This window comes from Sebastes fasciatus, chromosome 12 (assembly GCF_043250625.1).
Source record: "Sebastes fasciatus isolate fSebFas1 chromosome 12, fSebFas1.pri, whole genome shotgun sequence".
NCBI lineage: Eukaryota > Metazoa > Chordata > Actinopteri > Perciformes > Sebastidae > Sebastes > Sebastes fasciatus.
The window spans coordinates 14,103,207-14,127,496 of NC_133806.1; the positions used below are offsets into that span (position 1 = coordinate 14,103,207).

General features: G+C 39.2%; 2 protein-coding genes across 3 annotated transcripts; both read right to left on the bottom strand.

Annotated features, from left to right (window-relative positions):
• Positions 1-297: 297 nt before the first annotated feature.
• Positions 298-5,176, bottom strand: cd4-2.1 (CD4-2 molecule, tandem duplicate 1). Its single transcript, XM_074653264.1, has 9 exons — positions 5,036-5,176; positions 3,926-3,967; positions 3,420-3,578; positions 2,834-2,980; positions 1,669-1,905; positions 1,517-1,591; positions 1,262-1,401; positions 1,064-1,131; positions 298-848 (listed from the first exon to the last, which is right to left on the bottom strand). The coding sequence occupies exons 2-9, from the start codon at positions 3,951-3,953 to the stop codon at positions 764-766; spliced, it is 939 nt and encodes a 312-aa protein (XP_074509365.1). The 5' UTR covers positions 3,954-3,967; positions 5,036-5,176; the 3' UTR covers positions 298-763.
• A 307-nt stretch (positions 5,177-5,483) lies between these two features.
• On the bottom strand, positions 5,484-23,098 carry usp5 (ubiquitin specific peptidase 5 (isopeptidase T)). Of its 2 annotated transcripts, none has more exons than XM_074653267.1 (20): positions 22,766-23,098; positions 20,300-20,428; positions 20,073-20,139; positions 19,844-19,971; positions 19,306-19,451; positions 18,766-18,950; positions 17,579-17,673; positions 16,449-16,642; positions 16,106-16,177; positions 14,414-14,501; positions 14,128-14,253; positions 13,896-14,049; positions 12,433-12,595; positions 12,255-12,343; positions 9,960-10,088; positions 9,329-9,472; positions 9,084-9,226; positions 7,942-8,092; positions 7,689-7,773; positions 5,484-6,399 (listed from the first exon to the last, which is right to left on the bottom strand). In XM_074653267.1, exons 1-20 carry the CDS (start codon positions 22,871-22,873, stop codon positions 6,306-6,308), a joined length of 2,490 nt encoding a protein of 829 aa, XP_074509368.1. In that variant the 5' UTR covers positions 22,874-23,098; the 3' UTR covers positions 5,484-6,305. The 2 variants fall into 2 exon arrangements, with proteins under 2 accessions (XP_074509368.1, XP_074509366.1); XM_074653265.1 differs by having other exon boundaries at positions 9,903-10,088; positions 22,766-23,071.
• Between the last annotated feature and the right edge of the window lie 1,192 nt (positions 23,099-24,290).

The following is a 24,290-nucleotide window of genomic DNA, read 5'->3' on the forward strand; positions in this document are numbered from 1 at the left end:
AGGTTAAAAATCCTTAAAATTCTATTATTTAAAGTCCTTTTGGGCTCATGGTTGGCATTTTTTTTTCTTGAAATAGCCATTAAATGTATATCCTGTCATTACGTACTACTGTATAAAGTAGTTTGTATTGTTACTGGCGGAGTCCGCCTTTCCCGCACTGTTTTAAAATGACCTAAATGCACAGGGGATTCACAGGAAACAATGCACATTCAGCTTTTTGTGATTTTATCTCACTGATAAAAGACTTCCCGGTCTGTTATATGAAGAAAGAAATATTCTTAAAGTGTGTAGTTGAGTATCCGTATAGTTTATTGTTTGATGAAAAAAAAGAAACAAAACTTCAACACAGTATTCTTATCTTTTCATTTACAACCTACAGAAATAAAGAAAAAGTATACACATCTATCAAATACACAGAAACACAAGAAAAAAAATATATGAAATTTACGATGGAAAGCACATTAAGGCTGTATTCAAGCATATTCTTAACATGCTAATATGATGCATGAATGTCAAAAATAAGTACAGACTGTTGCTGTTCTCTCTTGCAGTGGAGGAGCCTATTTGCATTCAGTTCACTGGTTATATTTGATGGAAAAGCTCAAAGTGCCCACATCATTACATTTGATTTTTATTTTCATCTCGAGCATTCAAAAGCCCATTTTACATTCATGCCATATTCACACTGGGGTTCTCTTTCACTCATCTTTTATCTATTCCTCTCTTTCTGTCTATCTTTCCTTTCTTCGATCTGTCTTTCATGTCACTGCATTGGCAGGGGTGGCAGAGGGGTAGCTGATGGCTTCTCTCTCCGGCGTCCTTGCTGAGGTTTTGCTGCAGCTGCTGGGCTGCGATAAAGAGAGGGAAGAGGAGAAGTTTTCACACTAATTACGACACAATAATGAAGCACTTGGTAAAAGGCACAGTGAAAATGAAGGTCAAACAGTCATTAATATAAAGTGAATAGAGTCTATTAGAAAGCCTCTGTAAAGTGAGCAGATATTACTGGAGAGGGGATAAAGTAATTTTTTTTCCTAGATAGAAGCAAGTTAAGAACATTTACCGGTCACACTGGCAGTAGTTCTTGGGCATCAGTGGCTGCCGGCTATTCTTCATCTTTAGAATTCTTTTCTGTAGTAGGAAAAATAATCACATTATAATTTCTGTTTGCCTCAGTAACCCATCCTCCTTCATGCCACCTGCTAATTTCAATCTACAAAAGCAGCAGATGAAGATTCCCTGGCTGATTTTCTTCACCGACCTTCCTCCTTTTGTTCCTCTTGCACAAGACAATGACAAAGACTATCAGGAGAAGCACGACCAGGCCGCCTGCTCCAACTGCAGTCCACATCCACCAGCTGAGCCCCAGCAGCAGAGCAGCGGGCGGAGGCTTAGTAACGCCTGGTTGAGTAATGAAAAACAGACCATGGTAGTTAATGACACATGGCGTGAAGAATCACTTCCGTTAATATGTGCTCATAGAAGGTTTACCCTAACAAACACAAGCAGTACGCACAGTTGGGGCAGGTTGGCTTTTGGTTGCCATCTGGGCTTCGGGAAGGGGATGGTGGAGCTGTTTCAGGAGCAGGTTCTGAAAGCAAAAACACATCTTGCTCTTGTTGTGGTTAAAACCATATGCACAGACTTTGGTAAAAGCCAGTGTCCTACCTTGAACTTTGATGACTAGGTCCTCGTGGAACGTCCCCCCGTCCTGGGAGAACGTACACTTCCAGGTCCCATTATCAGAGAGGGTTACAGGGTTGAGTTCAACAGTCGGTGACCCTGAGTGTGAATTTCCATCTGGCCTCTTCCACTGCACTGTATGGCCTGTGTCCAGACCTATTACATGACACTTGAGCGTAGCCTTACTGCCCGGCTGGAGCTCAGCAGAGGGGCTGGCCGAGACTGACACAGAGAGGGACAAAAGACGGGGGCGACGATACAGTGAGAATCACAAAGAGAGAGGGGAGGCCATGCTGGACAAAGGACTTCATCCAGATCATCAGGAACGTGACACACCCTTATGACATGATAGCGAGAGCTAACGTTTATTTCTGCACAAATGGTCACACCTTTACAGACTGGAACATCTACATTTTAGGGATATTAAATCATGAGATTAAAGGGGCACAATAGTTGTATAGTAGGGAGCTTTTTAACCATTGTATTAGGAGGCCTGTGTTACAATATGGGGGAGGGAAGTTTTAAAGATGTAAAAGTTTACCAGGGTCTAGTGAAAGACATTCTCAAGTTGTATTATGGGAAATGTAGGACCCAGAGTTTTTTGGAGCTAAAGCTCTATTAAGGACTAGGATCCGGATATTTCAGCTTCTGCTGCTTCAATTTTGACAGTTCTTTCTTAAAAATCTGTCTCTTGCAAAGTTTATGAAGATGCAATAGTAAATCGCTGGACTACCCCTTTAAGGCTTAAAAAAATAAAAATATAAAACACATGTGTGTGTGTGTGTGTGTGTGTGTGTGTGTGTGTGTGTGGATAACCTTTTTTTCTTTTAAAATGAATTCTTCAAAAGTTACTTTAATCATTTAGTAAATTTGCTGAAATTATTCTTATTAGTAAACTGTTTGAAGAGTCAGAACCATCATTTTTTATTATGATTTTAAATACTGGTGCATCTTAAAATCTTTTATTAATCTAATTACTGTAGGTGTAAATGGGGAGGATATTCATTTAACACAATACAATGAGTATCACCAAAAAGTATTTACTTTTTATTTAAAATCCTGATTGTAACGATGAGCTAAACCCCACTCGCTCTGTACTCCATGCAATACCAAGAATTATTTGCAAATACATTTTTCTTTTTCTGCTCACCTGAGACCACAAGAAGTGTGTGATCTCGACGATTCCCATCTGTCACGCAACTGAACTTTCCGGCATCTTCTTCCCTCACTTGAGAGATAACCAGATCCGTTTCCCCCTTCACCCTTGACCTTAGCGCAGTTCCACTTGTTCCTGAAGCTGAAAATACATGTAGTGTAATTAGCAAGAGTGAAGTTTTAGCACAATATATATTAAATGAGTTAAGTCTTTTTTTTTTACAAATTAACTTTCTTTAACGAACATACAGTAACTCAGTCTTTTGACCGCAGTGAAAATGTTGTTTTTGAAAGGCTAAAAGACAACAAATATCCATTGAAGCAGAATATTTTGTTAAATAAAAACAATTTGTGAATTTTGGAAATCTATCTTTTTTTCAATACATTTTGACTTTTGGACTTTACAACAATTATAATTTAAGTTATACATGTGCAAATCTAATTTTGACAAACTCAGAGCAGACAACTCCTTGCACATCCCCTGTGATCTTTAGCACCCTCGGACCACAGGTTGGGAACCACTGCTATAGGTAATGTCAACTGTTTGTTTTTAAAAATAGTTGACCAAAGTTTGTTTGTACATTTGGCAGGGGGGCGCCTGTTAATAACTCTAGTTATCAGGTCATCTCCATGGCGCCACTCCAGGGTCTGAGTGTAGGCGTTGACCCCACACTTGATGGTGGCTTTCTGCCATGGTTGAGTGAGGATCACTTCGCCTGCAGCAGAGAGTGCACCCAGCACTGAAAAGAGAGAGATTCACATTCATGAAGCACATTTCATTTAGTATGATACATTCACAGGAGAATACCACTAACTCTGTGTATTTTGACAAGGACAAACTGATGTTATTGTAATATATTCTATTACTTTGCATTGGAGACATATAGTGAATATGAAGTTAAAGGGTCAATTTATCAGGTTAAATCTAAGGCGTAAAACACAACTGCAGCTATTTCCCCATGGAGATTAAAAGAGTCTCATAAACATAAAGGGACATATTTTGATCTATGTTACTGGCTACACATTAACCCTTTATTTTAAAGGATTATTTACAATGTTTTTTAGTAGTAGACGTATTTTCACTCACCAAACCCAAACCACACGATTGTCTTCATTTTGAATGTTGGATCTAAGTGATGAAAAATAACAAATGTACATTTCAGTCAAGACAAAAGTATTAAAGAAAAACAGTTTTAATGCAGTGGTTCATGTGAAAGCGAACATTTCCAGGTGAGAGATATCTACCACACACAGCTTCTGTTTGAGATGAGCACTTTACCAAAAAGCATGTGATCCCTAACCACCGAGCTAGCTCTCTACTTCCTTCCTCTCTGTAACTCCCGTATTAAAAATTTAAAACTTGCTTCGTAGACTTGCATTAAAAACTGAAATAAAAGTAACTGGGAAAATTCCAGCATGTGTTTTGGCTCTGTTGCATTTAATTAAGGTGCTCAATAATGCATGTAAAGATGCTTCGCTGTAGACGACACGTATCTGATCGTGCATCAGAAATAAGAAGTTATAAGATTTAAATAAATATATAAATAATTTTGTTTTTGCAGTTTTCTTACTAATAAGGCAACTGAATTATATACTATATATATACACAGTATGTATAATCAAACTTCTGACAAGCCATTCATTGTTCTTTAATGTTTCATGATTTTCAGCAAGCTGAATTAAAATTTATTTGAAAAATTTCCCATTTCAAAGCCAGAAATCATATCTTTGTATTTTAGTTATTTTTGATAGGCAGAACAATTACAATCTGCCCAGATAATTAGTATTTAAAACTGTAAATAACTATCAAAATTCACCTAAAAAGTCAATTTTTTATATATTATCATTCTATTTCACCTCACTGGCTGAACAATAGTTATTAATTGAGATCATAAAGAATCTTTCCCTTAAAATCATATCGATATTGATGATTAAGGCTTGGAAACATGGGTACGCACATTTTCCTTTTTTCTCATTTAATCTAGGCTCCTTCACTAAATAGTTTAAAAAGAAAATGAGTTATGATTACAGAGATATAAGAGGACGGAATATAGCATCCTATGAAGTGTTTAATATACAGATTTGTTATTAGGTCCATCCGTCATTATGCTAAGTTTGAACGTTACGGAAGAAAAGAAAAATGGATTAATTAAATCCAATATAAAACTTTCTTTCATGATCTAGTTTGAGATCTTACCTTAATGTTGAAGCAGTGACGTGTCTTTTGTGCTGTTATTGAAGACAACAATCTTTCCTCATCGTCTCTGTGCTTCACTTCATCAAAAACAGAGCACAAGGATGCAAAAGCTGCAGAAGGCGGAAGACATCTGAAAAAAAACGTGCACTTTGGAGATGTTGTAGGCCGGTGCAAACCCCTGCTCTTTGTGGGTTTGCTCTTCTTGCCTGCGCTTTCTCGCAAACTAGGCCTGGGATTCTGTACACAAGCTGAGGAAAGTTCTGTGCAGTGTCTTCAAAACACTTCTTTACAAATAACCTAAACAATACAGGTATTAACTCGCACAATTAGTAAGTAAGTACGGAAGTAGGACTGTGCCAACTCAGCACTAATTTTAAATCATGATCGAAATCATGAGATTTAAAAAAAAACTCCATGATGACTCGTTCAAAAAAAGAAAAAGGCAGAATGACAGAAAGACGAATCTTTATTTGTCACAGCAGAAGTAACAAAGGATTTGTTTGCAAAATAAAAACAAAAATCACCCAGATATCACCCTCACCAAACTTTAAGGAAAAAACAAGTTGATTTTGACTATTTTTTTTATTTCCTTTTTGTAACACACATTTGAGCCGTTATTTATTTATTTATTTGATTTACTGACATTTCCTCTCATCGTGGAACTTTTTTTTTTTTTTTTTTACTTCCTCAGTGAAACGGGCGGAGGAGTTGGCGCCCGGCTACACTGCTGACACCAAACTGCAACCGTCCAATAAAAGAAGAGGGAGCTGGAAGCAACATATCTTTGAGGGGAGGGGCATGACTACTGATGGCAGTCAGGACATGGATAAAGGTGAGAGTTAAGCAAAGAGTGAATGGATTTAGCAACCCTCTAATGTTCAGGGCTTGTTCCATAAAGCTGTGTTTCTGAATTATCTGGATACATTTGCTGAGTAAAACCTGGTGTTTTAACTGATTTCAGATGGTTTTACACTGCATAGTCCTCCAGGTAAATAACTGAATCTGCTTCTCTGAACAGGCCCGTGGTTTGTATTCAATGGATCAAAAGGAAAAATCTCCCCCCCCCCCAACACCTTATCTGTACATCTGCACCAGTTCATCTACCTGTGTATATATGCAATCTGAGAGATTTATTTACACTTTTGTCTGGTGTGAAGCGTGCCAGGGCTTTTGTAAGAGCTTGGTGGGGTGTGACTATGAATGCTGTCTTGTGGGTTTGTGTTAGCGTCCACATTACTCTTCCTTCACTCCAAGTGTAACGCCCCTTGCCTCATTCAGCCATTCTCCGGTAGAAGTAGAGGTATCCCAGGTCTTTGGGGGGTTTCTCTGAAGCACACACCTTCTGATCGTTGAAGATGACCCACCTGTGAAACAGAGAGATCACTCAGTTAACAAAGAGCTACTTGATAACAGACAGGTTATGGATTTGATTATGTATACACAATAAAGGGGCTTTTAAAACAAATCAAATTGGGTCTAAACGCAATCGATCTTTCGGAGGTTGTAGCGGGCTTTAAAGTTAGAGAGAAGATCCTGGCATCATATGAAACTAGAAAACCTAAGGAATCCATTGGTACCAACCATGTCATACTAGCTTGTCGCGAAGGAGATTAAATAATGCTCCAAACTTAACGCTAAATTTTGGCGTCATGGCCATTTTCAAAGGGGTCCCTTGACCTCTGACCTCAAGATATGTGAATGAAAATGGGTTCTATGGGTACCCACGAGTCTCCCCTTTTCCCCAAGTCATAGTCAAGTCAGCACACTGACAGCTGTTGTTGGCTGTTGGGCTTGAGTTTGCCATGTTATGATTTGTGCATATTGTTTATGCTAAATGCAGCCCTAATTAGAACACATGGTGGTCATTTTTGAGAAATATTAGGTCATTCATTTGTTCAAAGATGTATCCACTATAATAAATAGGATCATTACGGTTATCAAAATATAAAATAAATCTGGCTTTTTCCTCCCTAAGTGGATATAAACCATTTATACCTCAGTTCTATGACAGGTTGACACTTTGCACTGTGTTCACATCAGCAGCTGTGATTGTTCAGACCAGACCTGGAGTATGGTGCCCCCTGCTGAGGCACTGTAGAACTACAGTAGCTACTATATTACATTAGAATAGTGTTTCTCAAATGGGGGTACTTTGGAGAACTGTAAGGGGGTATGTGAGATTTAAAAAAAAAAAATTTTATTTAAAAAAATATAGTATAATAATAATAATAATAATTATACTATAATAAGTTCAATAAAAATGTAAATGTAAGTTCAATAAACCACATTTTATATATTAAATATTCTTATTTTTGTTAACTGCCGCAACAAATGCATTTTTTTCTTCTACCAAAATAGTTTATGCTGGTTAGGGGGTACATGGCTGAAAAATTATTGTAAGGGAGTACATGATTAAAAAGGTTTGAGACCCACTGTGTTAGAATATGTTTTTAAAAGACATTTAATGAATAAATGAACTACTGATTAGAGAACAGAAAGCATACTATTTGTGAGACTGTAACTCATTTGTTTCTTTCAGAACATGGAATGAAATGAAATAATAACAATTCTGACTTTTAAATGACATAATGTGGCTTTGAAACATTGAAATATCCCTTAAAGCAAGAAACACAAGTGCAAAAAAACCACTTACTGCTGATCTTTCTTGATATGACAGACGTAGTGGCCGCACATTGTGCTCGTCCCCATGTGACTGATGAACGCAAACAGCTCATATTCTGGATAAAGGAGAGAAACCATGAGTAGACCATATAAACATTATAAAATATGAGTTCAAATTATGACGGCTGTATGAATGGAAGTCTTTAAATAAAAGATGGTAATGTTGCTGCCGTCTATATGTCATGTTTCTGAACACATCTCTCATCCTTCTCCTTGGGACTCACTGCCTTGTCCGTCTTTGACCCGAGGGCCAGGTGGAGCCTCCCGACCGCCCTCGCTCTCTGCGGCTGAGCGACCGCCTTCAGACACATCCATGGACTCCAGGTCATCCAGGTGGGAGAAGATCCAGTCCACTGCCCGGTCCAGGACATTACTCTGTGAAACAAAAGGAGACACCATTAGAGAATGTCAACAGATGGAGTTTTTGGTCAAATACAAACTCAACAAGGGGTCGGTTTTGATTTTACAAGTTAGAGGGCAAAAGACAGCTGATGCCATTTCTTCTCAGGCTGGCAATCAGATTATTGCAAACATTAGCTGGATGGTCAAAGTTTCTTCTACAAAAGGAGCCAAATGTTTGATAATGTCATGATAATATAACTGTAATAATACTGTAACTGTAGTAATATAAGAGAGACCAGAGCTATGCTGCTAAAGTGTTTTTCTCTGCCTCAACATGAGACTGGTACTGCAGCTTATGACGGGACAACAGCAGAAAAAGCTTTGCTTACATCGATCATCTGGAGTGGAGGTTTGGGGGTCACCCAAACTGGTGCCTGCAGTTCCTTGCCTAACTAGTTCACTTGTGTAAAAGTGACCCGCTGACAAATAAGTGGCAGAAAATCTTTGAAATGTAGATCTTGACCTGCGCCTACTTAGGAAAAATACTAACCCCAATTAACCAAAAATGTTCTGTAGCTGCTTGCGAAATGTAAATTTGTGTTAATTATTGGGTGTTTTCTGTGTTTTGTCTGCTACGCTCATTCATCAGCAGCGCTTTGTCCTGTGACACATTGTACTCAGTTCTTTCTTTAAATATGTTCTGGCTGTTTCATTTGGACATGTAGGCAAAACTGAGGTAGCTATTCTAAATTATTTTGTCACAACCACACACAGTGAATAAAATCTAAAACATATCTCTTACCAGTGCTTCTGCCACTTTAAGTTAAATCCGGCTACTCATTTCTGTTGAGATATGAGGGCCAACAACTGGCTAGTGTCTCCACGAATGACAAAACTTGGCGACATCACTGTCTGAATAAAAACGGCGCAGCTGTGCCTGTACTGGCACAGTTCTACTTTTAGACTAGTGGCGTATGAAATTAGTCAAATCCAAATCTCTAGCTGGAAGGAGTGTGATTCTAACCGTGGCTCGAAGTGCTTTGGTTGCCTGGTCTCGGCTGAAGCCCATGGAGACGATGGTTGCCAGGTGCTCCTCGGAGATGCTCTCTGTGGGTGTGGTCCCGGCGCCGGAGCTACAGCCCGGCAACACGAGGGGGGCCGCGAAGTCTGCAGCCAAACAGAAAGAGAAAGAGGAGAATATGAGTGAGAGTGAGGAATGATCACTGATTGATGACTTGCTTTCTGCTAAATTCCCACTGCTCTGCACACCTGGGTCATCCATATGGCCCATGATCCAATTCATGGCAGCATCGATTCCAGTGTTCCCAGTGTAGTACACCGCTTTCCTACAGGCCTCCAGCGGGAATCCCATTTCACATAACTGGGACACAGTGGAGTCATCAAGGACTGGAGCTGAATGTGTTGAGAGGAAAAAAGTTGAATTAGTTGAATGTACTTTCACATTGTTTGCTGGTTTTCAATTTTTTTTGTGGAAACACTGATTAATTAAAAAAGGAAAAACATTGTTGTTCTTTTTTTGTGCCCTCAGCACTTCCTTAATATTAACAAAAGTTTAAAATAAATCTGACAAAAGGCAAAATAATGAAAACAATATATACATGTCAACTCATACACACCAAAAACAGAACCATTAAGATTTTACTTTAATTTGAAATGCGACTCAAATCACTTAAAATGATGCAAAAGTAAACAAATAATAAGGCAACAGAAGGACGCAAGAAAACAGAAAAGGCAGAAAAGAAGAAAAGGAGGAAACGAGGGTGGACAAATAACAGCATCACAGAGGAAGAAGGTAAAGAGCAGAAACGACAGACAGACTAACACAGCAGTGGGGAGTAGAGAGAGTCGTCCTCCTCGTTGCCATGGAAACCCAGGATACCTTTAACCTCCACATCTGGGGTCATGAGTGGGGGCGGGGCCACCTCTGGTAGAAGCTCCTCCCCTGGCTGCTGGCCAGTTGCACGTAGCGCGCTCAGGTCCAGAGTGTCAGGAACGTCGATGCTCACATCTGCACAGAAGAAAATCATCAATTACCCATCATTATCATTCAATTAAAGCCATAATGTTTATTTTCAACACCTTCATTTTAGACACGTTATTGTACAACAAGGTGTCCCAATGTCACTATGTGGGGAAGTTGAGAGAAGTTCAACTTTATGCAAATGTCCTCTGACATGCCGTTACATTCCCCCATAGGTGAATGCCTAACTGTTAAAATGTGCTAATATGTGCCGTGTTGCGCCTCAACTCTAGGTCCTCCGCCGCCTTTGTGCTACTGGCTGGTGAATTTGGGGACCCGCAGCCAATCACAGTCCATCTGTGGGTATAAAACAGATGAGGAGCTGCACTTCCACTTGTGAGCTATTTTGTCAGGACTTAAATCATAGCTCTTTTGTATGTCGCTGCCAGGTTAATGCCAGAAACGTAATGCTTCCTGTGTCAAACTTCAGTTAATCAGTTAATTATCCTAAGTCATTGTTTTTTTTGGATCTTTACTACTACTACAAGTCTTTGCCAGGAAGCTCTGGAGGTGACAGCTTCTCTTTTCTCCTGTTTTTTGGTTGTTGTTTTTTTTGTGGTTTTATTTCTACTTGGGGCTGGTTGGTTTGTTATTTTGGCCAGTTGAAATTCAGCGTCTATACACATCAATAACTTTAAAACTGTAAAAAACTGTCTGCTCATATTCTTCATATACTCTTACGTGACTCCCTTCTCAGTGGTGCCACTTGGTAGTAGAGATGGGTAGGTTACAGAGGAGGAAGTGGGTATACTCTCCAATATATTCCAATGGCGTTTTGGCAGATAGGTGGGTATACTGGAAACCACCAGAAGACAAGGTGGGTATACTCCGTATACCTGCGTATACAGTACTATCCACTACACCACTGTCCCTTCTCCCGAAGACCAACTTGGGGTCGTAACACATGCAGAAGCAACAACCTGGAGATAAACAATCACACTCTTTTTGATTTCCCTGGAGACGGAAAACAGAGTTGTTCTCTACTTCACCCGACTACATAAAAGCACTTTAAACAAATGGAGGAAAAGCTATTTATCGCCCTCAATGACTTCCCAAATCTCTGTGATTTAACTTTAATGTGTGTTAACACATTGCTCAGGAAATGAACTTATTTGTCGTGCCTTTGTGGTGGGCACAGGAAGCAATCAGAGATGGTAATCTAAATTACACTCTCAACACTAAACACACCCACAAGCTTTACGCTTATGAGAGGTTGCTGTTATTACTTGCAGTAATAACAGCAACTGTCTTTTGCTGTATGTGTATCAGTAGTTTTAATACAAGATCCTTCTAGGGTGACCAGGTATCCCTCTTTATGAAAACTGCACAGCATGTTTATCCCTTGTCCCACGTCCCACATATTGAGACGATGTCTCACATTTTCACTGGCTCTAGTTTTCAAAAGTGAAACCACTGCAGGACAGAGGCTTTTCTAAAATCTGACTTTTATCCAATGGCTGTGAAGAAAACAGGGAACTCTGTCATCACTGCGCTGTGTTTGCCGTCAATCAGACTGTGCACATGTGGGTTAAGTGCAGGTTAACCTGTGACCGTCTTTGCTATGCTATGCCCAAAGGGGAAAATTCAGAGTCACCACAAAGTCACAAGCTATGCAGATTTAGGCAGAATATGATGGAATCTACCACAAAGAAAAGGAAATGCAGCCACAACAAAGACGGGGCAACTACTTATAAGTGGGTGGGGGAAGCCTGTGGAAGGCGATTCTCAGAGTTTTTTGACGGTTATTTTCAAATTTCACATGGGGGGAATACGACACGAAGCGACACAGTACATGCGAGTCTCACAAAAAAACGTGTGGCTCAAAAAGAGATATGCCGATCTATAGATGCATTCGGACAAAGCATAGAGATGTTACGAAGTAAGGGGCAGAATAATTAGATAGACATTTATCAAAATTTTAGACTACCTCTCATCATTGGTAACGTGTCCCACATTGTCCCACACAAAGATACTCTTTGTCCCACATTTGGTTTGTTGGGATCTGGTCACCCTAGATCCTTCAGACTAGACTATGGTTTAATGTGTTCAAGTCCCACAGGGCAGATTTCCAACTGTTAGGAATACACACTTCTGTATAGAGCAAGACAAATATTTATATTTTAAAAACATTAATTTAATAATATCTTTCCTCACCCAGTTTCTTGGGCACCCAGTCAAGGCCGAAGGTGAACTTCTTAATCTGGATGACCAGGTGGTCGGGGAAAGAGGCAAAGCAGGTCGTTCTGACAAAGGAGACAAAAGCTGATATTAATAAACACATCTGAAGATTTGTTTCATCACTTTCAGTATGTGTGGCCGTCTCTCTTCGTACTTGGTAGCAGTGGTCTTGGACTGCACAGCCGAGCTCCAGAAGTCTGTGAGGATCTCTGGTTCACTGAGGGCCGCCATGCAAGCTGTGAAGGGGATTTGTGCACGCACAGTGGGGGATGTTGAGTCCCCCTCCTCACGCCTGCGCTCTGCCTCCTGAAGCTCTTCTGTTCAAGAAATATGTACAAGTTATAGAAACATCAGATGGAACACCACTGTATTCAAAACATCAAATGTTCTGAAACAATTAATACATCTCAGGATACAGAAGATATGTCTAAAGGTGTGACAAACATCTTTTTGTGAAATTAAAAAAACGTACAGAGCCCTCATCTAACCACCTTAAAGTAGCACTCCATCGATTTTACACATGAAGATCAGTTTACTTGTCATGAGGATTACTATACAGCACGCAAAAAAAACCTATAATGTCTACTGTGGCTCTGGAGAGTTTTCTAAAGTAAGTAAAAAAAACAACTCTAATCATGTCATCACCTCAACTTCATAGAAGTGCAATACTAAATCTCTGGAGAACCCTGTTAAAAAGGTTTATCTACATATTCATTACTAAAAAGGGCATGTTACACTTCAAATAGTCACAAACATGCCTATTATAGCTGATTAACAAACGCAACAGATTCTCACTTTGCACTGGGATGAGCCATCGTTTTACACATTGCTGCTCTCTCAAAGGTCAGACTCTTTCGGCTTTGACCTTATCTGTCGTGACCTTTCAATGCATAACCAATGACAAGACAGCTGTTTGTAATTTAACTTAAAAGAGCTCCTTGATAGACAAAAAGGATGAAAAAGTATCATGAACCTAAACCCTTCTTGACTGCTGGTCTTCCTCTCCCAAAGACAATAACTACCTGCGACTTTTTTCGTATTAAATTGGAATAAGTAATTCACAAATTGTCTTTTTCTGGGCTCAACTTGTTTTTCCAATTTCCCAACACTTTCTTGCTACCTGGAGCGCGTTGGTGACATAAACGGTAGGAATTCAATTAACAATAATTTTCATTGTTGATTAATCTGTCGATTATTTTTCTGATTAATCGATTAGTTGTTTGGTCTATAAAATGTCAAAAAATTGTGAAAAATGTTGATCAATGTTTCCCAAAGCCCAAGGGGACGTCCTCAAATGTCCACAACTCAAAGATATTCAGTTGACTGTCATAGAGGAGTAAAGAAACCAGAAAATATTCACATTTAAGAAGCTGGAATCAGAGAATTTAGACTTTTTTTACCTTATAAAATGACTCAAACAGATTACCCGATTATCAAAATAGTTGGCGATTAATTAATAGCTGACAACTAATTGATTAATCATTGCAGCTCGAATAAATTATACCACACTATGGCCTCTGCACTGTGCTCTGCACCCCACATTGAGCACAACTCATACTGCTGATCATGTGTAGAATTGGAGAATGAGTTGGACATTATATCCCGTCAGCCCTTCACCTGTGTTGGTAGCCTGGTCCATCGGCACAGGCAGCTGGACGATGTAATCCACCCGCTGTGTGTACTTGGCTTTCTGTGATTGCTGACACACAATCCTCTCCTCCACCAGGAACCGGAAGGCTTCAGATGGGTTGGACCCAGAGCGGCAGTTCCTCTGTGGGCGAAAATAATTAATATTATAAGAGAAAAGCTGGGGACCAAAAAGAGAAGCAGAGTTTGAGTGTGACTTTACCTCCACCATGTTTATGAAGTGCAATAAAAACTCCTGAGCATCCTGTTGTCGATTTGTGGAGAACTCTGGGTGTCCCCGCCCAATAAGTGCTTTGAACATTCGTGGTGCTATACCAATTTGGTCTCCCTGTAAAACAAAGCATGATCAGTCAGATTTGTCAACAGTGAGCGTTAATATTAAGTAGACCACATTCTCACTTATTTCTGAGAGTAAATCCCACATGTGCCATGGATATCTGTTCAAACTAAGACTTGGAAATCCACTGTGACTGATCGTTTCTTCCTACCCTGGGTTCAGATGCACCGTTTTCATCTCCAGGGTCTGGTGCTGGTTTGGAATAGTCTCCTGACAACAGACCATAGCCGAGCTTGGCTCTGTGATAAACAAACAAAGCTGACATCACTGCACATCCAACAATATACCAGAGTCTCACACAGGAGGAGGATTTGGATATAGGCCTACTAGATGTATTTTTGGCTTTCAAATAGCATGGTGTCTATCATGGTCTGATCAGGCAGAAGACTTTGTCATCTCTGGTGGGTATAAAAAAGTTTTTGTACAGCAACAAAAGTAGAGATTGTTGGAATGAGGCCACATACACATGGAATCTGTCAGATTTCAATTTCAAGTGAAAACACAAGATTATATATAAAATATAGGGCTGTCAAAGTTAACACGATAACACATGAACGCAAATCCGTTTTAAAGCCACTAATTTCTTTAACGCATTAACGCGATCAATCTTCCGGAGGGCGTAGCGGGCTCAGTTTTAAAGCTAGAGTGAAGATACTGGCATCATATGAATCTCAAAAAAACTAAGGAATCCATTGGTACCATGCAAAGGAGGTTAAATAACGCTCCAAACTTGCGCTAAATTTTGGCGAGGAAAAACTGTCATGGCCATTTTCAAAGGGGTCCCTTGACCTCTAATCTCAAGATATGTGAATGCAAATGGGTTATCTGGGTACCCACGAGTCTCCCCTTTACAGACATGCGCACTTTATGATAATCACATGCAGTTTGGGGCAAGTCATAGTCAAGTCAGCACACTGACAGCTGTTGTTGCCTGTTGGGCTGCAGTTTGCCACTTTATGATTTGAGCATATTTTTTTATGTAAAAAGCAGTATCTGTGAGGGTTTCTGTACAATATTTGTCATTGTTTTGTGTTGTTAACTGATTTCCAATAATTAATATATACATACATTTGCATGAAGTAAATATATTTGCCCACTCCTCTCCATTTAAAAGGTACATTTTGAACAGATAAATTTGCGATTAATCAAGATTAATCATGGACAATTAATCGAGATTAAATATTTTAATTGATTGACAGCCTTAATAAATATAATCAGATCTTCATCTTATATCTGACGGTTGTGCATTTTTTAAAAATTGCTACAACCAAAAAGTGTCATGTCAATGTATAGGACACATAACAGAGCATACCAGGCTATGGTTTCACTTTTGTTTCCACAACAAGAGGCTCTATAAGTTTAGATGACACACAGTAGAAGCAAAGCTCTTTTAGAGCTAAAATGACAAGAGGCAAACTGTCAATATAGGTGTGTCTAAAATCCAGCTGATATCAATAGAACATTTCTATCCAGGAGGATGACCCACATTATAAACAAAAATCACTTATAAATATGGAGCTGCCTGGAAAGGAATCTGTAATCAGCTTTGTGGCTGACAGCTGGCACACTACGAGTATGTTTGTGTGTATTTATGTGGATGGTTTCTTTCATCTACCGTGACTATGATGGCAACATTTTCAAGACAAAATGGGAAAGAGGGAAGGATCGGTGTTTGAATGCATGTGTGTGGATATTGTGCTATAGGAGAAGAGGAATTTGTAATATTTTATCAAACACTGTCCTTTGCTTTCCTGCCTTACACCTGAGGGGTGCTTTCAGGCATCTAATGGTAATACAAGAGCTTGTCATAGAAAATAACCAGACACTAGCAGAGGAAACTCACACTTGGGTTTTGAAGTCCTGGGTGGGGTCGCTTGGGGCTTCATCAATGATTTTGTCGATGTTCGACACATACCTTGAAGAATAGAAGGATATGAAACAAATTCTTTACAAAGAGTATTTTACCGTTAACGCTGGACAGTGTGAAAAGGGTCGCCTTTTAGAGGAATATTCAAGAAATTAGGATATTTCAACTCCCCTGCTGTAATAGCCAATGTAATAGCAATATTTTCATTGCAGTCTGTCATAAGAATTAATGTTGTCTTTTATCACAGGAAGTGATATCGTCAACATAACAACTGGGAGGAACAGGAGGATGGGGGCTATGAGTAAAAGAGGGTACTGACTTGTGCTGGAAGTCTGGAACGGTGAAGAGCACTTGCATGACAGAGTTGAGGTAGCAGCTGTTGCCCAGATTCTTCATGCCAGTCAAACCGGTGCCAAACATGGGCCGTAGGGTGGTCCCCGACTCCTGGATCACTTCCCACTCCCCGACACGCTGGTTCACAGCAATCTCCAGCTCTGTCATCGTGTGCTCGGTCTGAGAGAAGAGAAGTCAAAGTGACAAGAGAATGAAGGATGCACCGTAGAAGCAAATGGAACTCTATGAGGCAGCCTTCAACAGCAAGCTCTGAGAATGAGGAGCAAAATTAGGCAATATGAAGAAGCAATGACAGCAAGCAGACGAGGAAGAAACTACAAAACACATCATAGTAGCACTAAGTGCTGCACTTTATCTTCTGTTCCATTGCAGCAGAATTCCTCCAACCCCTGTCTGTGCAACATCATTATGTGTGTGCAGCAATACATTAGCAGGACAAGAAACAACATTACAGAACACAGTGAGAGGTACAGACGTCTTAGGCTTTGACAACTGTGTAGTCTGCACTCCACATAACAAGAGAAGCAGGTGGCAAATAAATTGATGGCAGCAGGGAAACCGAGAAGAAACAGGTGTGGAGGAAAGTAGGTGGATAAGATAAAGGGCATGCTGTGAAAGTAAGAGTACACCGTTTTATTATCGTCCATTAGTAATAATGCTATAATAATATTCTGTATAAACGTATACATAAGTGTCAGTTAACAGTGTGCTGGCAGGAAAAAATATACAAGAGGGAAACCAGAGAGAAAAGTTGGCAAATTATTCAATAATATTTATTTTCTGTTGTAATCATTTTTGTGGCATTAGCGTGCTATTGGCTCTCTAACAATGCAGCTGAATTTTAGACCCTTTAGTAATACTGTGTAATCAATGGCTACTCTATGAGGCAGAGCCAGCCATAAGTGTGTGGATGTCTGCCAACAGGAGACAAATCCAATATCTCTGACTACATTTGTACCACTTCAATTGAAAAGCACAGGGTGGAGCAATACTTCTGATCAGATTTGATATTTTCCAATTATCAATGAGAGAAAAATAAAAATAAAAATAAAAAAAGTCAGCTCCCACGAAAAACAGCAGAAAAACAGAACTTACCTTCTGCATGGTCATCATGTTGATGCCAAAGTGAGACAGGTGCTCTGGTAACTTTGAATCCAGTACCATGTCATCCTCATCATAGGAATACACATCTGGATATACAAAACAGAGGTGGCAATTAAGGACAATGAAGCCCTAAGCTTCAGATAAATGCACATATTGCATATAGTCCAACAGTCTTTAATAATAGAAAGCTGCCCCAGCCCATATTATGCCATCAATATTTAAGGTCCAACACAAATCCCATTTTGTTATCCCTTTTTGCAGTCAAAAATAATGTCAACATGTTTTTTTATAAATGTATTGTTAAGATTCTTTTTATTATAAAAAGTATGGAAAAAAGGAAAATATCAGAAATGGTCCTTTTTCGTGTCAGCTGGCTGGAGGGACATGTTGGTATCTGCATGTTATTGACAGCAGGCTGAATGGCCAGCAGGGAATGAGGGACGAAGTAAACAAACTTGCACTGTGGCTTACAAGACACAAGTAGACAGTGTGTTGTTAGCAATCGTATTGACGAGTAAGGCCCACACCAGCATAAATGGACCAAAGTGACTTTTGCAGGAAGTTATGTGCCGTGAAATGACCTGCAGCTGAGCAGCTTATTGGCTATTTAGCCTGAAAACTGATGTAAGCGGTGAATATTTCCCTGGTGAATGTTTCATTGTTGGCTCGTTCAACAAGCTGAGGTGCAGGACAACATGTTTTCATGTTTAGAAGTTAGATAAGAAGGAGACTTTAGTATAAAAGCTAATGTGGGTTGTTGTTGTTCGAAGTCCGTGACTCTTTTGTTGTGTAGCAGGCTGCTGTCATCAAAATGACAATTTGATGGTCTTTCGGCTGCTCCTGTCAGAGGTCGCCACAGTGGATCATCTGGAATCTTTTATGATCCACATATCTGATTTAGCATAGGTTTTACACCGGATGCCCTTCCTGAGATATCCTTCATGGCGCCCAAGGGGGGAATACATGTTTTGGCGGTGGGAGGAAACCAGAGAAACCGGAGATCATGCAAACTCTACACAGAAAGTCCCTGCCTAGACCAGGGATTGAACCCAGAACCTTCTTGCTGTGAGGAGACAGTGCTAACCACTGCACAATTTGATTGAATGTATGGAAACAATATTATTTAAATTCAGTTGGGCTTTTTTTAACCACAGAAAATCATGCTGCCATCTGCTTACCTGCTCCATCGGGAGTGATGGTACCAAGTTTGACAGCAATTGGATATCCCGTCTCCTGGAAGTGGAGAAGGGCATGGTTGTTGCCACCAGACCCATCAAAATACCTGCGACCACACAGCACTTTGCCATCCGTCAGGTTCATCCAAATATTCTCCTGGAGGTCACACACCTCACACCGCCAGCCACTAGAATGTAGAAAAGCCAAGTAAGACAGACGCTCCAACAAAAGTGTTAAAAATATATAAATATTTGACTCTTGCACTGCCCTTGAAGATCTTGTAGGCTTTGACTAATAAAACTGGACAGCTATCTCTATTCTGAATTTTATTGTTGGAAACACAACAGCATTAATGGACTAATGCAATAATGGATCCTACATGCAAAAGCAATATTGCCTGGACATTTTCACATGTGCAGTTTTGAACATTCTTTCACCAATTTAGAGCGAAATATAACAGAAGCTTTGTATATGAAGTCACTAATCTAGGAGGAACTCCATGGTAGGTTCATTCAAGGGACAGCTGTGACATAATGTCTCACCTGGGAGGGATCTTGACTCCGTTGTCAAGCTGTTTAAGGTCAGGGGCATGCCTCGACTCCTGTCTCACCTCTCCATCCCACTGTTGAACTTGTAAGGCATGAGACACTGAGTCGGCTGCCATGATACCCGTCATTGACAGGGACACCTTGAGGGACAGAAAAATGAATTGACAGGAACAAGTTAGACCTGACTAACAGCTCGTGATGAACTTTCTCAACTACTTGATCACTGAAGGTAACAAAATGTATTATCTATATATCCCTATGTGCGTGTGCCCCAGTGTTCTACTATTAAGGAATATGTGTAAAATATATTGTATGAAGATCTGTAAAGACTACCCATGTTTGTAGTAAGCCTCTGTCTGTGCTATGTCCTTGTATTAATGAGAGCAATCACAATGTTTTAAATTGTTTTGTAACGTGAGACTGAACCAGTGTCAATTCTAATATTGTAGTGTAGTATATTGTCATAGGGATAACCCAGACAGAACCTTAACAGAATGATAACATTTGTCTTGCCAGAAAACACACAACTCACCCTCTCTCTCACAACTTCAGGCATGTTACCAAGGTCATCTGCTGTCACTTCCTGTCTGTCAGGTAAAATGACCACCTTTACATCCTCTTCATACTGGTCCTGCTCTACATCAAACCCTCCTTCAATCCCTGGATAGACAAGAAACAAGAGGGGAGGTAGACACAGGTCAGACTCAAAAGAGGACACTTGTTTTATCTGTGTTTGTGTAAATACTCTCTCATCCACTTACCTATAGCCAATCTGGTGGGCTTTTTCTTCGGCGGGTGTCCAGATCCAGAGTTATTGTCATCTTCCTTCTGTGGTAATAACGTAGGATATCAATGGAAATTGGTTCACTCGACATGTTAAGAGATGGTGCAGACAGTGTCAAACATAATCTAAATATATGTCCACGTGGAATTGTCCACAGTCTTAAGGAAAATAAATCATAAAGTAGAATAAAGTGTCCACCGGCACCTTAGCCTTGCGAGTCCGGGTGATGTGGAAGTAAGCCCTCTGGCCAGTCCGGGCATGGTGCCTGTCCACATACTGACTCCCAAAGCCAAGGAAACTGTTCATGCACACATACAGGCCTCCTTCACTTTCCTGTAAAGAAGACACAGACAATGTACTGTAATAACTTTTGAAAACACATTCTTTTTAGGAAAGCATTCCTATAAGTAGAAGACTGGGTATAAATATATGTATGTATACATCCGTTTCTGGACGCATGTGTACATTTATACACATTTATGTACATATACTGTATATGTGTTTTATCAACTTGTCCTACCATTTTACCACTTCTATTATTATTGATATGTTCTGTGATGTTCTGTTTTAGCAGTTACCATATCTTTTACTTTATTTATCTGCTTTCATTGTCTTGTGAAGCACTTTGTAACATCTGTTTTGAGAAGTGCTATATATATAAATGTATTATTATTATTATTATTATTATTATAATGTTGAATGTTACAACCTGTCCTTATCTCTCTCTCTCTCTCTCCATTGTAACACAACACTGGGGAGTTAAAGTTGAAGGTAATGTGGACGCCAATGTATCCCTGATTTGTGTGCCTGCGGGTGTTGTCTGTTTTTTTCTTGGACTACTTATGTTCTTTGTATTTGCTTGTCTCCATTTTTGTTTGCCCTTAGTTCCTAGTATTGTCTGTTTTTGTTGATATATGTCAAAAATGAGGCATGATACACACACACCCCACAGAAGTCAAATATTTTTTATTAGGAAGCATGTGCATGTCAGTACATGCACATGCTTCCTATAAAAAAAATTAAAAATAATTGAAGGCAATGTGGATGTGTTAGATGTCACACCTTCAATTATAATAGCTCTCCAGTCATCCTACAAATCCTCATCCTTTTTTTTTTTGCTGATTGGTTTTACAAAACAAAAGATGGCCAGTACTCCCTCAGATATCATGGTGTACAAATATGGAACACCAAAATACATGTTATCAAGAGCTTGTTATCCTTAGAACATTTTTAAAGAGATTATCATCACATTTAATTCATGATGTCTAATTATCTTTTGATATGTTTAGATATATTTTCTTTTTTCTGTACTGTTTTTTGTATTTATTTCATTGTTTTTATTGGATTGTTTTCCACTGTTTGGTTAGGTTTTTTTCTGCACATTTTGTTTTCTTCTTGTTGTTTAACTTTTGTTGTATTTTTAAAACAATGTTAGTTTAGATCTTTCTTCCTTTTTTGTTATTGTTTTTCTTTCTCCTTTGGGTCCTTTGTATAAGCCTGTGGCTTCTTGACCTCTCCTAACATATTTCTTGTTTTTTTTTCATTGACTGGATTTTGTGCAGTTTTATATATGTGCAAATAAAAAAAATAAAAAGCTAGCAGGTTTCCAGTCTGCAAGACAGATAATAATGCATACAGTGCACTTTCATAGACTACGCTATTGGAGTTACCCTGCACTATACTCATTTTTAACAGTTTTCTTCATCTCCTTGTATTTTTATATCTGGTATATTTTTTTTGTACTTTGTACTACTAACTTTTTTTATTGCCTTTTTACTAACATGTTTTACACTATGGAACTGTGATGCTGGAAACTTCTATAAAGTTACTATCTATCTATCTATCTATCTATCTACTGTATCTATCTATCTATCTACTGTATCTATCTATCTATCTACCTACCTACCTATCTATCTATCTACCTACCTATCTATCTACTGTATCTACCTATCTATCTATCTATCTATCTATCTATCTATATATCTACCTACCTATATATCTACCTAATTATCTATCTATCTATCTATCTATCTATCTATCTATCTACCTATCTATCTATCTATCTATATATCTACCTACCTATATATCTACCTAATTATCTATCTATCTACCTATCTATCTACCTATCTATCTATCTATCTATCTATCTATCTATCTATCTATCTATCTATCTATCTATCTATCTATCTATCTATCTATCTATCTATCTATCTATCTACATATCTATCTATCTATATATCTACCTATCTATCTACCTAATTATCTATCTACCTATCTATCTATCTATTACAGTGCATTATTAGCTTAGCTTGACGCTAGCTTGCTAGTTAGTTAGTTAGTTGAAACATGACAAATGTAGGAAGCATTAAACAGCCCTGTCACAGTTGTGACCATAAAAAGCGACTAAATTAGCTTTGCCATCTAGTTTGACAGCAGTTACACTAGCATCGCTAGCTAGCTAGCTATCGCAGCTAGCATGTTTCCATTACAGTGCACTATTAGCTTAGCTTGATGCTAGCTAGTTAGTTGAAACAGGACAAATGTCGGAAGCCAGAGCGTTAAAGTAGCACAACACTGACACACAGGTACGTTAGACAACGACACAGAGAGGCTGTGAGTGAGTGAGGAATGAAGCTGATGTTTATGATTAGTAAGGAGGAGATGTCTCACCGGTGATGAAAATGACAAGGCGCATTCGTCTTTGTGGACTCGGTCCCCGGGCTTCGGGACCCGGATAGTGGACAAAACCGACATCAAAACCTCCCCAACCTCCGCCATGACAACGATAGCTAGTTCCGCCTTTCACTGGGAAACACTTCGGACCCCCAGCCTCTTATTCAATGCCCCGACTCTGAAGAAGAGTGTCTAATATGCCCGTGTTGTGCTCGTCTGTGTGTGCCTGAATGAATCATGAGATGCTCTGGTGGTGAGAGGAGAAGGCCGGACGGACTCAGTTGCCCCGCACGACGCCAGAGAGGAGGCTACGTCACGTTACCGTAATGTAGAGAATATCGGGAGCCGTTGTGATTTTGTTATGCGGTAAATTTACAATGACAGATATTGTCCAGAATATTGTCCTAATTTTTATAATAAATTAGAAATGTATAAAGAAAAAGAATTTCAGAAAATAAATAAGTTTGGGGAAATAAATAGGGGGAAAAAATGCAAAGGGAAAATAAATACAATACAATACAAACAAATAAAAAATACAAGTATTAAATATTTCTGTATTAAAATTACTTGAAAATCCCAAATAAACACGTTGCGATGGAGCTATATATATTATATATATACATATATATATATATATATTCATTTGTATGTAAAAACATTTGTGTTCTTCTTGGGCGGCTGTGGCTCAGAGGGTAGAGCAGGTTGTCCACCAATCGGAAGGTCGGTGGTTCGATCCCCGGCTGCTCCGGGCCACATGTCGATGTGTCCTTGAGCAAGACACTTAACCCCAAATTGCTCCCGGAGGCATAGCCATCGGTGTGTGAATGAGCATTTAGATTAAATCCTGATGGGAAAAGTTGGCACCTTAGTAGCCTCTGCCATCAGTGTATGGATGTGTGTGTGAATGGGTGAATACTGACATGTAGTGTAAAGCGCTTTGAGTGGTCGGAAGACTAGAAAAGCGCTATATAAGTCCAAGTCCATTTCTTTAAATACAAATATAATAGGAGCCACTTCGTCTCACTGAGCGCACTCATGTAAGCGTCCTTGGGTTTCATGAAAGGCGCTATATAAATCCAAGCTATTATTATTATTATTATTATTAATAAATATAATAATTTTGTACTATATAATTTTTCTTATTTCATAAGAATTTTACTTAATTTTGTACTTAAAGGTCCCATATTCCAAAAAATGAGATTTCCATGTCTTTTATATAATAAAGCAGTTTTAAGTGCTTTATAAACACTGCGAAAGTATCGAAGCGCTCAATATACGGAGAAATACACACAGCCCGTATTCAGAAATTGTGCGTTTGAAACAAGCCGTTAGGATTTCTGTCCATTTGTGATGTCACAAATATACAATATTTAGACCATTACACGGTTTTAACTGAAACATTCTAAATGTGTCCCAGTTGATTTCCTGTTGAAGTGTATGTGAATGACATCAGCTGACAGGAAGTAAACATGGACTGAAACTGTTGCCTAGCAATGCATTTCTGTTGCAATTCCGTTGAAAT

Coding starts and splice junctions, on each gene's coding strand:
- cd4-2.1 (XM_074653264.1), bottom strand. CDS start 3,953: ATGAAGACAATCGTGTGGTTTGGGTTTG. Junction 1,906..2,833: donor CACACTTCTTGTGGTCTCAG/GTGAGCAGAAAA, acceptor TCTCTGTGTCAG/TCTCGGCCAGCCCCTCTGCT. Junction 1,592..1,668: donor CCTAGTCATCAAAGTTCAAG/GTAGGACACTGG, acceptor TTTTGCTTTCAG/AACCTGCTCCTGAAACAGCT.
- usp5 (XM_074653265.1), bottom strand. CDS start 22,873: ATGGCGGAGGTTGGGGAGGTTTTGATGTCGGTTTTGTCCACTATCCGG. Junction 20,140..20,299: donor CCCGGACTCGCAAGGCTAAG/GTGCCGGTGGAC, acceptor TTATTACCACAG/AAGGAAGATGACAATAACTC. Junction 8,093..9,083: donor CCAAAGCACTTCGAGCCACG/GTTAGAATCACA, acceptor TTTGTTTCACAG/AGTAATGTCCTGGACCGGGC.